The following is a 14219-nucleotide window of genomic DNA, read 5'->3' on the forward strand; positions in this document are numbered from 1 at the left end:
TGCCCCGTGCCTGCAATCTGTGACTCCCCGTGATCTGTCGTAGTGACCAGCCGCGAGCTGACCAGACAACGACGCCGATGCCTCACGCAGATCTCAGGCCCTTGCAAGGGGCATTGGATATTCCTTCGTGGCTTCGGCGGGCATCGCGATTCTGGGGCCAGTATCCATAAAACTGATCATCGCTCAAGAACTTCACAGTTTAAATTCTTTTCACTTGCACAGCACTTCGTCATTCACTCTAACCTCGTCCGAGGCGGTCGCTTTCGACCAGGGGGGCTGTGTAATGAGGAGCAAAAAGAAGCCAAAAAAGGTGCGTAACGCCATGGGCAGAAAGCTTCACGGTAACGTGAGTTCAGGGGCAGCCTTGCTGCCCTCCTGGTGTACTGTATCCACCTGCTACAAAGCGCCGTCCTACAGCTTTGTTCCACGTTCTAAACGGTGCCTGTTCCGTTATATAACGCCGCAGGATACTACGGGAGGCTGTGCTAGATAGGTTCAAACGTGATAGTTGAGGCTTTCTGGCACACAAACAGCATTTCCTCAGCAGACAAGGATTTAGCAACCCTCTTTGAGAACATTTGCTAAAACCCTCTCAATTATTAAACACACTATTAGCCTTTAGGCACTTGATAGGCTTGGCTGCCGATCCTTGGGAGAGGCGTTCGTCCTGCAGTGGATATAACCAGGCTTAAAGGAGCCATGAAGAGAAAATACAACTTTGTTTAATTTGAAAGAACTAAGATTCAGTATCTGGCTCAGCTCCATTACAGCCAAAAAATATGTTTTTTAACAAAAAAAAAGCAAGAATTATTTAAAAACTTTCAAATTTTGCGCCACAGTGATGTGTTATGAGCAAGAATGACGTCATACGGGGCAACAATAAAGCATAATTTTAGTGTGTAATTGCACGTTAGTATTGAAGTGATGCGGTCAAATGGAACTAGAGGCGCCATTACAGACGTCCTGTCATGTGTTGTAGCGACAGGTGAGTTAAGCGGCCGCCAATCGCACAAACAAGGTTCCGTGACGTCATAGAAAAGTTGCGGGAAATTGGCTAGGGGGTCGCGACTGCTTCACAAGTTTTCTTTAATATCTGCGTTATTTTTCGAAGATTGCCGTGATATTGGTATCATTGTTATCGGGACTAAGCAGTCTTTCTAATAAACCCAACTTGTATTTTGTCTTCATGGCTCCTTTAAGATAAAGATATCGCCATGGGCATCCTCTGCCGACGACGGTGAAGACGGTTGGTGCGGAGACATTGCTTGAGCATAATGGCCGAATTTTAAAAAGATTTCCTTACGGTTAAAACGCGCTAGAGTGCAGTCAGTACGAACCGCGAAATATTGTGTTAAATTGAGAAGTTCGTAAAATCCGAGATGTCGTTTTACAAGCATCTGATGCCATACATTTGGTGTCTAAATGGAAGCGCGTCAGCTACTACTACATAGTAAGGGCGGGGGCCAGAATTTAACAAAATTTATTCTCTCTCCACGTTGAATTTATATCCACATGCAAAAAAAAAGTCTGCGGTCTTCGCCTGCGACCGCTTCGTTAGCACTGGGCGGGTAGACATTTCGGAGCAGGCAAGCGTGTTCAGTGCGTCCTCGGTTCGCTTGTGACTCCCGGCACAAGGTCTCAGCAAGTCAGCAGCGTCCATAACCTGGCCTGGAGCGGCTACAGGAGCTTCAACGGTTTCTGGGTAGTTAGTATTCTCTGACACCTCTTGTGCGCCGGAAAATAACGGTACGATTACTTGATCGTTCAAACGCTTTATCGTGTGTGCGTCTGTCTGGGCGCTCAGACAGTCGTGGAAGCTCAGGATATGCTGCCGCCTGATTAAGCCGACGAACCTGTTTCCAGATACTTAGCGCGATTACTTCCTCTTGATCGTGCTGAGGCCTTGCGTAGCCTGAAATACTTCGCTAAATCGGGAATGGCAAGCAATGATTCTGTTCCGTTAGTTCTAGGTCATGAAGGTATTGGGCCGTATGGGCACCTCAGGGGGAATATGAATATTTTCCTTAGATCGGGAAATTCGTAAGGTCGGGTTCCGTTGGATCGAATTTTGACGGTACTGTACATCAATCGATTCACTATCAGCCATGGTTCATGTAATTTGACGTGCCGCCCCATAACATTTGAAACAGCCCAAAGAGACTATGTAGGTGGTGTTCATGATTTATTACAAACACAACACAATTAGGTAGGATATCTTTAGTCAGAATGCACCTTCTTTCAACCGAGGGTAACTGAATATAACTGAGTATAGGCCCAATAATTCTTCACCAATACACAGCGTAGGTTCGTCAAAGTTCTTCTGCGAAACGCTGCTATTGTGTTTCACTCAAGAGTGTAATCCTGTTCTCGATCACGCCCCGCCCATACATCACATACGTCTAGATTTCGCGAAAACGTTTGACGAAGCATGGTGCGATTTACTCAACGTAAAAATACGGAGCCTCAATCTAGATTTTAAGTGTTCTAAAGTCGTAACTGTAGTAAATTTGACTAGCCCAGTGTTCCTCTTTGTTGGGAGGGTCCCACAAAGATCCGTATTAAGACGTTTCCTGTTTGTGGTCTATAGTAATTTCTATTTTGCTTGTTTTCCAGATGACGGCATTTTCAAAGAAAAATAAATCGTAATAAGATGTATTAAAATAAAAACTCATACAGATCGGGTTTAGGGATGGTGTGATATTTGGGAATGGAGCTAAATATAACAGAAATATTTATTTTATTTTTCTATTTATTTATTTATTTATTTATTTATTTATTTATTTACTTATTTATTTATTTATTTATTTATTTATTTATTTATTTATTTATGTATTTTCTACAAACCCCTCATCGCGGGTGTTACATTAGGGAGGGGGGGACATTGTTCAGGGTTTTTGGATGTCCGTTTTGGACAGAATATGGTTGGAGTGGGGCACCACGTGGGATGGGAGGTCATTCCACAGTTGTACAGGCACGCGCAGGATAAAATCTCTTTTCACGGTTAGTGCCGGAAGATAAGCGATGTACGGGCATGATAAAAGGTGCGTGAGACAGTGAGTGCAATAGTTTGGGGAAGACGGCTGATCTAGCGATTTAGGATCGCCATTCTAGATTGGGATGATGTTCTTTGTTCTTTAAGTTAGCAACACTTGAGTGACGCTAGAAGTAAGAATATTTAAACTGAGTAAGAATTTTCTGGGCGGATTTTAACGTTTTGGATATATTACATTGGTGTGGGTGCCACACGGTGCAAACGTGTAAACGTTTAGGACTAACTAAAGTTAGATATGCTAAAAGTAAACAGAAATATTTGTTTTTTGGGATGACCAAGCAAGAACAGATGTTTATACCGAAATACTTGTACAATTCCTCAGGGCCTATTTCGGAGTAAAAAAATGTACAGAGCCAGAGATGGTGTCCTGATACCGGTGCGTACCCAGAGACGGGAGAAGCATTGTATTCTCTCGCTGAATATCTTCATTACAGCTATTTGGAAATGGCAAGCAGCCATATTAATACTGAGTACTAAAAGCACGCCGGTAGGGTGTCACATTAGGAAAGCGAGTGTAGAACCACTGTAAGGGTAGCCGGATGCGATAATTGGACTGCTAGGTTTTACGATCACTTGTCAACCTTTATTATAAGTTTTTGTTCTGTCGCCGACAAGTACTGAAAGCCGTCGCGATGGCTTTTAGCAATTCGTAGTGAGCAAATCGAGAGAAATATAGGTGTCATACAGAAAAAAGTTACCTAGAAAACTCAGAAATATATTCTTCCAATGCTGCTCTTCCGATAAAATGATTTTATCAGTGGTGGCAAATATTATCGTCTTTCGAAATTTTCTTTAATTTTGGAAGAATGACAGAGCCTTCATCGTGCTAGTAGTAGGCCACGCAAGGGGGAGCACACAAAGCGTTTATTAGTCGCACTCGCTCTCCCTTCCGACGGTCGAGGTCACATCGTTCCTGGAGCAGAGCCTTCCCCAACCCTGTACTACACCCTCCTCACTCCAAAAGCCCTTTTCGCTGCACGGCGTCAACCGAGTGAAGTAGAACGAAGCGTTTTACATTAAGTCAAAATGCATACGAGCCGTCATTGCCGTGTATTACAAAAGCAATACTCTAACAAAACAAAGAAAAACACTCTAGACAGCTGTTTCGCAATGAAAAGTAATAAATCTGAATGCGTTTCTCCGCTTACAAGCTTCGAACACGCTGTACAAAAAGCCCGTAAGCTAATTACCACAGGTTGTTTGCCACGTTTTTTGTAGGTTTCGTACACATGAAAAATTTCAATTTCATATATGCACGGTACAATGTTAAGTTAGTGCACACGGGGAAATTTTCGGGAGTGACAGTGTGTGAGACTTGTGCAGTGCTAGGATGACATAATCACGGAGCTAATTCTATGGGATTAAGAATAACTTGTTTAACACGAAAGACTTTTATTCCCCGACACAAGACTTCCCTGACGTCGTATCCGCCACGGACGTGACGCCAGTACAACGAAGGAAGCGGCATGTAATGGGTGCACCCCTGCACACAGGGTCTTCTTGCGGGGAAGCAACCTTTAGTACTAAAGAGCACGTTATACTTAGGGTTGCTCGTTTTCGGGTTTTTTGCTTTAACGCGAAAGTGTTTGATGCCGCGATACCCCAAGATTTCACTAACGACATATCCGCCACGAAAATGACGCCAGTACACCTTTGCCGAAGCGACCCACCAGCAGGAGGTCGCTCGCCTACCACACCTACAAGACAGCCGGCGACCCCCAAATCATGCGCAGCTGGAGATTTCGCTGCATATTTTACCTTCGTGTTTTGCTGATTCCTATGACAGAGGAATTAGCCACAGCTTTTTAGGTTTGTGGGTAACTTCACAATTACTCAATCCCGAATTTGGGGCCTTCAGCAAATCATTGGTACTTCCACGGACCCAGTTCTCGTAGGTACAAATTAGCCAAATTTTCAGACAGGGTAGTGGTTGCTGTAAAGGGGATGATTAGATATCTGTAATCGAATATGTAAACTTTTATGCTGCGCTAGTGTACAAAATTTTACATGGGCGTGCCCATGCGAACATAGGCATGCATGAACCAAAATCAGTACGGAGATCAACCCAGCCGAAAACGGCACATGGTCAGACCACGCAGAAAAACTGTTTTGGCTTATGGTTTTCAGATAAGGGCAAGAAGGAGCATGCCTAAAAACAGTCTCATACGTCATACAAGACACGCATCTTTTGAAGTAGTCGTAGAAAAAATTCCGTTTTTTCCCATATCATTCACGTTTCATCGTCACCAAGGTTTACCGCGCTCCGTCGTTTCGGCCATACGACACGTCCGTATAGCGCCATAGAACTATTAAGTTCTGATAGTCCAAACGCGAGGAGGCAGTCGTTCTGTTATTTGAGTATGAGAAAAATACCACACCTAATACGTGATGAATTCTTCACCGCTCAGTGGATTTTGAGTGTACGGCAATAAACCTTTATACGGTAATTATTTCATAGTTAGCACTGTAAAAAATCATTCCAATGTAAGCTGTCACAGTAAGGTAATGATCTTTTAATAATGGAAGTAATACTTAGATGGCCACTAACCTAGTGGGCCTTGTCCATTCTGAGCATTGAAAGACATGGTCAGGCACCCTTAGAGGGAGACAGAGATCTAATGAACCCTGCCTAAAGTCATCAAAACAATTCTCTATGAACAGCTGTACATAGCCGTATCAGGGCCATTCTAAACGCTGGCACCTTAAAAGAGCGGAAAAATGAAATGAAAAAAAAAACACAGTTAAAAGCCTGCAACTCCCCTTTTATCTTCGGAAGCAGTCTTCTAGGTAATGTAGGAATATCTTAATTGGGGCTCTCAAACAACCTGAATTTCAACCTAAACGCCCAATAAAAATGATTCGGAATATTTACTAAACCCATGATTGTGTTTAAAAACATCGTGATTCGGTAAATGATGCCTACGCTGTGACGCGATGTCATCAACTGCAAAGAACGTTATGAACGAACAGACGATTATCCCAAGTACCAAATTCCCTGCTTAAACAAACCCAGCGTATTACACAAAAAAACAATGACCACAAGATAAGCATTAGCCCCGCTATCTGATTTTTTTTCATCTGCAGAAGTTGTTCATGAATACTGCAAACAACACATTTTCCTCTTACCTCATCGATGGTTTTTATGTCACCAAGCAACCCTGGGTCACAGCCGCGGAACCAGATGATCAGCGCAAAACCCACGGAAAGTGTTAATATATAAACCGCAAGAAGAATTGCTGTACCGGCCACGACGGTTCTGTGAAGAAATATTTTTACAGTCAGAGAAAACCACTGCACTGACACCGCCTATTTTGTATCCTACACATTCATTTGTGATATTGTCAGACCTTTTTAAAAATAATTTTTAATCCATTTTCTCTGCCTCACCACTGGCCCGAAATTAAGAAAGTGTGTCCCCGCGACACACTACAAACTACAATCTAAATGAATGATGTCCTGAGATTTGCCTGCCGTAGGAGAGGAGTTCGGGATTTGAAAACTCGCAGTGAACAACCAACAGGTCCCAAATGCTTTACATTAACCCTACAACAACACCTGTATCTTTCACTACCTATTAAACACACAGCTAAAATTTTCCTTGTGCTAGCATGCTCTGCACTTCATGCAATACATTCTTTGTGGTCACCCTTAGGTATATATAACACAAAAAAATAAAATGACAACAAAAATTCGCCTTTCTGGTCTAAGGAGCACTGCATCGTCTACACTCCTATGGGATGGGTTTGTTTTTCCGTATGCCATGGGTAAGCTACTGGGTATATTACTGGAGCTAAGTGTATTATATTTTACTTCCCCGACGTTTTTCTTCGAAGAAGACCAAAGCAAGTATGCGTTGTCATACCTTTTCGCTTCTCTCAATGTTTTGCAGGCTAGTTGTCTCTGGACAACGACTTGGTCAAAGCATAGTCGGTACAACGCTGTAGCTGAAGTACCCCATAAGCAGGACCAGACATTTTCATCGCTTGTTAGGTCCAGGTTGAAGCTGTTCGACAGAAAAAGTACAAAAATAGAAGAAGCGATCTTATACTCTACCATGGGACAATGCTTGAGAAAGGTGGCCATTGGTTTAACTGCGGTACGCGTTGTAGCGCCATTTAGCCTTGGCATCCACGTCATTATTTACGCCCACTCTAGCCGAACGTTAACAGAAGAATATGAGAAGAGAACAGCGAGGGGGTTTTGGAGGAGTGGAGGAACTGCAAGATAATACAGTTCGCCAAAAAAATCGGCCACATATCTGATATTGCCTTGGTCGCGGCGGGCCCACCATATCACTAAGAATAGACTCTGGTAAATTAGCAGCAGCAATTGATCCAAAGTTAAACGTGCTGAAGGTTGATGCTGGCATTCTTTGCACATTTGAATATAGTTCGGTTTTCTTGACAATAGGTAAATATGTGTCGATACTTTGGCTTACTGGACACAGTAGTTTTAAACATGTGCCCAAAACGGCACATTTGCACCCCACGAACGCCAGTTATATGAATAAATAGGCACATCTATTCCATTAAAACTAGGTTCACTTTGTGTATCGCAAAAAAATACTTTTGTTGGGTATTGTTTCGAGAGCTAGTACAGGCGTGTCTGATCGACATCTTCAATTTTGAAGAAAATGTTTTATATAGCTGCTTGTGCATATGCGGAAAATACATGTGAAGGTATTTTGTAAAAAAAAAATCCTTACGCAAAAAACAGTTCCCAAGTCCCGAAAAGCTCTCGGAAAATTTGACTTTTGTGTGTACGCGCTGTGTAGGCCCACTGGCATATACAGAGATAGTAAGATGAGATCTGGGCCTCCGGAGAGCGACCACGGAGCATAGACGGTGCAAGAGCCACACCGTGCCCGGAGCTGAGGCTGCCTTGCAGCGTCGGGGTGAGCGTTCCGGCGGAAATAAAGAAGTACTGACGAATGGCGGCTGCACTTCTTGCCTAGTTTTAGTAAGATTTGATCTCATGCATCCCCGAAAAGTGAGAAGTACCAAGTATAACGTATAACCATGACCTTAGCCCCCGCGAGAGATAATAGGAAGCGGCTCTAACAAACCCTCTCAGCTCGGAACAGTTTCTGCCTGATCATCACCTCCTGTGATTCGCGCATACCAACAAGCCCGTGGAGGCTCAATGGCTCAGGAAGAGGGTGGAGCGTGGGGTCTGTGCTGCTTATTGAAAAGAGCGTAAGAAAAAATTGCCTCAAGAAGGAACTTTCGTATAGTGAAAGATCCATACAATGTAACAAAAGTTCCCTTTCAGCATACCAACCAGCACGCACACCATGGCCTGTATTTAAGATCAGACGGCTGCCACCCTGGTACTGTTAGCTTCTGAAACGCTTAAGTTCGCGCTAACCCGCTGTTTACCATTTCGATAAGCATCATCGCCCTCCTGCTTCATGCTCAAGCGAACGCCAGTGAAGACGTACGGCCTCGTCTTCTAACAGCTCTGCAGTAGCATTTGGTTCCACAGAGATCCTCGGGAACCAGTTAACATGGACGCAAATCTTCAATGAACAGACAATTGCACACGGGTGCTATTTCCGAAGTGTGAACAAAGCACGAGAACCACATCAGACAAGTGAAATGCATATAGTTCCACCGAAGGATAATTTTCAGTCTTTGTTCATTAGAGACACTTGTGCATCACTCCATCACTCTTTTGTGTTTCAACCAAAATATTACAGAAATAATTTAAACCCCAGTGGTCTTAAAAAGGTCAGGTCTCGGATTGCGCTGTTGAGACCCGACCAGTAGATGATTATATGCGAAACCAAACATGAGCTCGGAAGCCCGAGCTGGAACATGACATTTAGGTGCAATGTAGTTGACGCACGTCCAATTTCAATAAGGCATGCTCACTGCACTGTTTCTTTCATGATTTTCTCTTTGTAACGGCCATTTTTTGCCCTACATTGCGGTCATAAGGTTTTACAAACAACTTGAGTATGTCACCGTAAACAGCTAACAAGGCCATATTTGACTCTTTGTAGATGCAGAACAACAAAATAGCGCAACATGTTTTTGATGTAGCTGACAGAGGGCAAACTTGGCTATAATATGAAAAACGAAAAACAAAACGGAGGTTGCCTATTTTTTTACCTTCGAAATACTATACCAGTTTTTTTACCTAAATGCAGTATATGGCTTTTTTTTAAACCGCACTGTCTTGACCAGACAAACTAAAATTGGAACGAAGATTGAAAAAAAGAACACAGGAATAAAACTAAAAAAACGTCAGTTCCCTAGCTTGTTAAGATGCGCCAAACACGGCCACATATTTTGACAGTTCTGGAAAGCGTTTCTACTTCGGTAATTTCTATTTAAAATGCGCTGTGACACCACAGAAAAATACGTTAGGTCACTTCAGAGTATGCAAAATCTTTATATAAAAAGTATTCGAGAGATAGCTTCAGTAGTTGGCATATGCAGTAGTAGTAGCTAGATATGTGTTTCCGTGTGCACAAAGAGCTATATAAAAATTTTCGTCGAAATTAAAGATACTGACCGGACACGTCTGTACCATCTCTCGTGAAAGCACCCAGGTATTGCCTGGAACAACTGGGTTAGCCTGTAGCTGACCGTGGCTCATTGAAGAATAAAGACAGCGGAGCGACATTTGTGTGCTTTTTCTAGATACGCTCCCCACGTAGTAAAGCTTGATGTCGGGCTAGTTGGTGTAACATGCTTTGAAGGTAAGTTGCTCTTGCTGTGAACACAGAGACGGGCACGGGAAAAAAAACGTAGACTTTCACGAGAAGACCCCCAGGTAGTGCTTGTGTTATATGTGTCCAATAGACTTAGCGGCTTCATCTGCTACATGTCTTCCTTCGACTGAATCGCTGCCCTGCTGTTGCAAGTAAGCATACAAGTAAATACATTTCCATGGATCTTCACACTGCATCTTCCTTCAGCATATGTCCTTGAACGTACGAGTACGTACTATTTCCCGCGTCCGAATACGTGACCCTTCTTTTGCTTAGCCCCACCTTTTTTTTGCGGGTGCACCTCTCGCGGACACTGGAACGGTATTACAATTGGTACCCTTGAATAGCCATTCCCCATCTGACACGGCGTTCTGCAGGAACACTTCAGACACTGCTTTCCGATGAGAGGGGAGAAAAAATACCGTCTAAATGCTAGCATTCAAAAACTTCCAACTGCTATGTTTTCAAGTCTCAAGCACAGTGGATTTCAAATAATCGTAGCTGAGCGGTTGTCGAGAGATGAAAAATAGCTGTTTTTCTTTGCATCGCAGTGGGGAGCAAGGAACCCGATCAGATACAAACTTACTCTCCCATGTATTTCTTGACATTGAAGTCCGTCAATGGCTTGATGGCGGAGCTTTCAGACAGAGAGTCGACCAGAATTCTTGCTATAAGTGCTGTTGGAGCGACTAAAATAATAAGCAGTTGCACGCAGTCCATCCAGACAACACCTCGCAGCCCGCCCTGGGACAAAAGAGCATTCATGGTGACACTTTTCACATGCAAAGTTTCCACGTTGAGGGAAACCTAACTCCTACTTTGCCTGTTTTGGGTTTAATGCTGCAGTGTGAAACATAAAGGCCCTTAACCTAATGTTAATGCGTTCAGGAAATCATTGATTAGTGATTAACTGGGCGAAAAATTAAAGCCGTTCAACTCAATGTGCGAACTGTCGGAAGTGCAGAGCAGTGATTCGTCATAATAGGCTTTGGTTCCGTGATCCGCTCACTCTTACCACCCACCACGCTCTCACCGTCCTGTCTCATTCCTCACCTGATTAATTCAACGAAGGTTCGTCCAACGCATTTTAAATTTACCGCCTTCGCAGTGCTCGCGAGCCCCTGCCTCAAACTGCGCCAGCGGAAGTTCTGTTCTTTTAAGTGCAGAGACCTCCATGGGCTTGCCTTGTCGACGTAGGTCGCTCACGGTCGATGTCAAGCGACTGCCGGAATCAGGCGGCGCAGCGAGATAACGGACTCAAGTAGATCCGGGTGGACCGTCATCTGGGAGTCACCCTGAGGCTTAGAAAACCACGTCGTTTAAATAGTCAGAACCATTCGAATCTTGTGAACCGCTGGCGCTTGTCATACATCTCCCCGTTGCTTATCGCAAGAAAAACTGCTGGTACATTTCAGAAAAAAAACTGTAAATATCACCGGCAGCCCCGCATTCATTGAGTTAGGAACGCTCGCCGGGTCGGTTTTTAAGATAGTAATAGGAAAAAGCGGCCGCCAAAGAACAAAATGGCGCGTTCGAAATGCCGCAAAAAGGCTCTAGCCGCGCAAGAAAAGAAATGGCGCGCTCGAAATGCCTCAGAAAAGCTCCAGCCACTCAGGAAAAATATGGCGCGTTCGAAGCAACGCAGTAAGGGTCCAGCCGCGCAAGAAATAATTAGACATTCAAAATGAAGTAAACCAGCTCCGGCATACGAAATTAAAGCAAGAACAAAAAGAACAGAACTCCCGCTGGTGCAGTTTCAGGCAGGAGGCAAGCGATCACTGCGAAAGCGGAAAACGTGACCTGCATATTCATGAATAGAAGAGTGAGACAGGGCGGCGAAGAACGTGATTTGTGGAACGGATAACAGCTCCCCCACACATTATGGCAAATCACTGCTGTGCATTTCCGAGATAGCTTTCACATTGAGTTGAACGGCTTTAATTTTTTGCGCTTGCTTATCCTCCTGCACGTGTCAGCGTTGCACTGTCACTTTTTTTCGCTTACAATCGTAAAAACCAACCCAAAGAACATTCCTAACTAAACGAACGCGGGCGCTATCAGTTAATTACGAATACTTTTGCTCAAATATACCTGCACGTTTATTTGCGCTAAACAACAGGTACATTTATAACAAGCGCCAGTAGTTCAGGAGTTTCGTACGCTTGTGACGATATAAACCGCTTGGCTTTCGAATACTCTGTGAGACGCCACGATGACAGCCGCTACGACGGAGGGTCGCGTGGCTCTACTTCGGTCCAGCGAGCGAGCTACGACGACAAGACGAGCCCCTAAAGTGTTTCTGCTTAAAAACGAAGCAGCATGAAACGACTCACCGCCGTTCCCGAAGCACGAGATGTATGTTGCTTTAGGGTGTGACGCGTTAAAGTGCGCGTGTCTCAGAAATACAGCAACGAACCGTACACGAACCGTGCCTGTACCGTGCCCGTACACTTTGGCGAGTTCTCGAGTTGGTTCCTCGACTGTAAAATATAAAGTGGGTAACTAATAAAACTTATTCTCAGAACCATTGGTGCACCTTCAGAAATTCGTGGGCATACCGTTCCTATCCATCGCTAACCTGCGGTTCTGCCTGATGTGCGCGCGTTGCTACCACTTTGAAAGTCCGCAACGCGACGGTTCTTGGACGTACGGTGTACACCTTTCTAACCCCGCTTAATGCTCGAACCGCCCCAGTGGTCAAGTCCACTGGCTTTAGCAGTGTCATAGGCTGCCTGTTGCTTATTTTTGGTCAACCAGTGTTGGCATTTATCGCCGTCCTTCTTATTCTTTCCTCTTCACCGCCCTGCGTTGCTGAACACTCAAGTCAACAACGGGCACCAAGGTTTTTCGCGAGTCACGAGACCCGCCGTCCAGTGGACAAATGAACTGGCGCGTCGGCAGAGACATTTTCCGAGAGGCGCTCCAACGGCATCTCCATGGCAACGTCACCCTGTCTAATCACGAAAGCAGATTTATTCCTTCGCTCTCTTTATATACATTTCTTTGCTTTCGGTCGCTGGGCCTGTTACGCACATTCGCGATCGACATGAAAATTTTCCCGACACGCCCCATCCTTTGCTTTTCCCCTACTTTAGATATCATGGACCGCCATTGCCACATGGAAAGGCACAGCAATCAATAGTGAGGCAGGGCGGTACGGGCGGCGCTCCTCCAAACACCCTTCTGACAGTGCAGAACGGGTTGTTGGTGCTCTGAAGAAGTTCTGAACACACGTTCAGGCCTGGTTAGTGTCAGTGAACACTGCTGAGTTCCAGCGACGACGCCCGCTGTCCATTTGATGAGTACCCGCGTCAGTAAGAGCTGCCTTGATAACCTGGTTAATCAAGGGGTAGGCTGGTAAGTAGGTAGGTAGATAGGTAGGTAGGTAGGTAGTGTCCCTTTAATTTGACATTGGGTTGAGTGTATTGAGTGCTAAACGCACATATTGCCCCCACGACGTCGAGTGCTCTGGCCGTGATAGTTTCTTGTGATCAACGCAGGGGGTGGGGGGTTGCTAGACGGTTGGGTAAATGTGTCGCTGTTATGCAGTGGGGCATCTTTGGTGTCGCCATACCTCGTCGTTAAGTTTCGGAGAGTCTTCGACGGGATGAGTGGTTTCCGCTCTGAATATGAATGATTAGTCGCGTGCATTCCTGTTAGTGAAGGATATTGACGCACCCAGGGTCTCGTGGGTAGTTGCGTCTTTGCTACGTGTCATGCGTGGACACTGTTCACTTTTATACGAGCAGCTGAACTCAGACCTAGGCTGTCATTTTTCAGGATTTATCGCATAGCGCAGCGAATCTATTAGGGACTTACATTTTGAAGACCGCCATTAAGCCGGGATTTACACTCTAAGAATTGGGCTCATATAGATGTGCCTCCCTTTGGACACTGGGGCAAGTTGACTTGTTGCTCAGCCTCACAAAATTGCTTTTTAAGTGGGCGCTGAGAACGTCGTGCTGAAATGGCGCTGAGCAACTAGTAGCGCTGTTTCCAGTAGAAGAACGTTTCCGTTAGTCAGTGTGGCGGATGTTGATATTTACTACTACGTTGAGTGTTGTAAAAAAAGCTTTCGTTAACGAAGCAAATTTAGGGCCGCATTCACATCGTTAAAGCTTTAAAACCACGCTAAGGTCAGCATCTTCCAAAATTAGTTTCATTGTTGCAAAGCTCACCCGCGACAAAAAGACAAAAGGATAACAAAATACAGAAAAACAAAATGCAGAGAAAGCAGAACGAATGTTGGAAGCATTATAAATAACTTGAAAGTTAAAAGTCTTGAACACTACGAATAACTGGAAAAAAGAAAGTTTTTAAGTTTTTGTACTGCTTTTCCGAAAGATGCTACCATGTAATCCTAATACGCTCACCAGTGCTGTGTAGAAGGTTCCACATAATCCGATGCACACGTTGCACCAGAAAACAGGCGCTTTGAACACTGCAGGG

General features: G+C 44.5%; 1 protein-coding gene across 3 annotated transcripts in view; it reads right to left on the reverse strand.

Moving 5' to 3' along the window:
* LOC144153942 (sodium-coupled monocarboxylate transporter 1-like) overlaps positions 1 to 14219 on the reverse strand; it is an 85431-nt gene that overhangs the window by 39380 nt on the left and 31832 nt on the right. For all 3 annotated transcript variants that reach the window (XM_077685716.1, XM_077685718.1, XM_077685717.1), the window contains exons 5-8: positions 14144 to 14211; positions 10357 to 10514; positions 6915 to 7055; positions 6179 to 6308 (exon numbers count right to left, since the gene is read on the reverse strand). In XM_077685716.1, coding sequence (XP_077541842.1) covers positions 6179 to 6308; positions 6915 to 7055; positions 10357 to 10514; positions 14144 to 14211 — 497 coding nt within the window. The remainder of the gene's footprint in view (positions 1 to 6178; positions 6309 to 6914; positions 7056 to 10356; positions 10515 to 14143; positions 14212 to 14219) is intronic.

Source organism: Haemaphysalis longicornis, unplaced genomic scaffold (genome assembly GCF_048455015.1).
Source record: "Haemaphysalis longicornis isolate Haplotype H1 unplaced genomic scaffold, Haemaphysalis longicornis Haplotype H1 scaffold_9, whole genome shotgun sequence".
NCBI lineage: Eukaryota > Metazoa > Arthropoda > Arachnida > Ixodida > Ixodidae > Haemaphysalis > Haemaphysalis longicornis.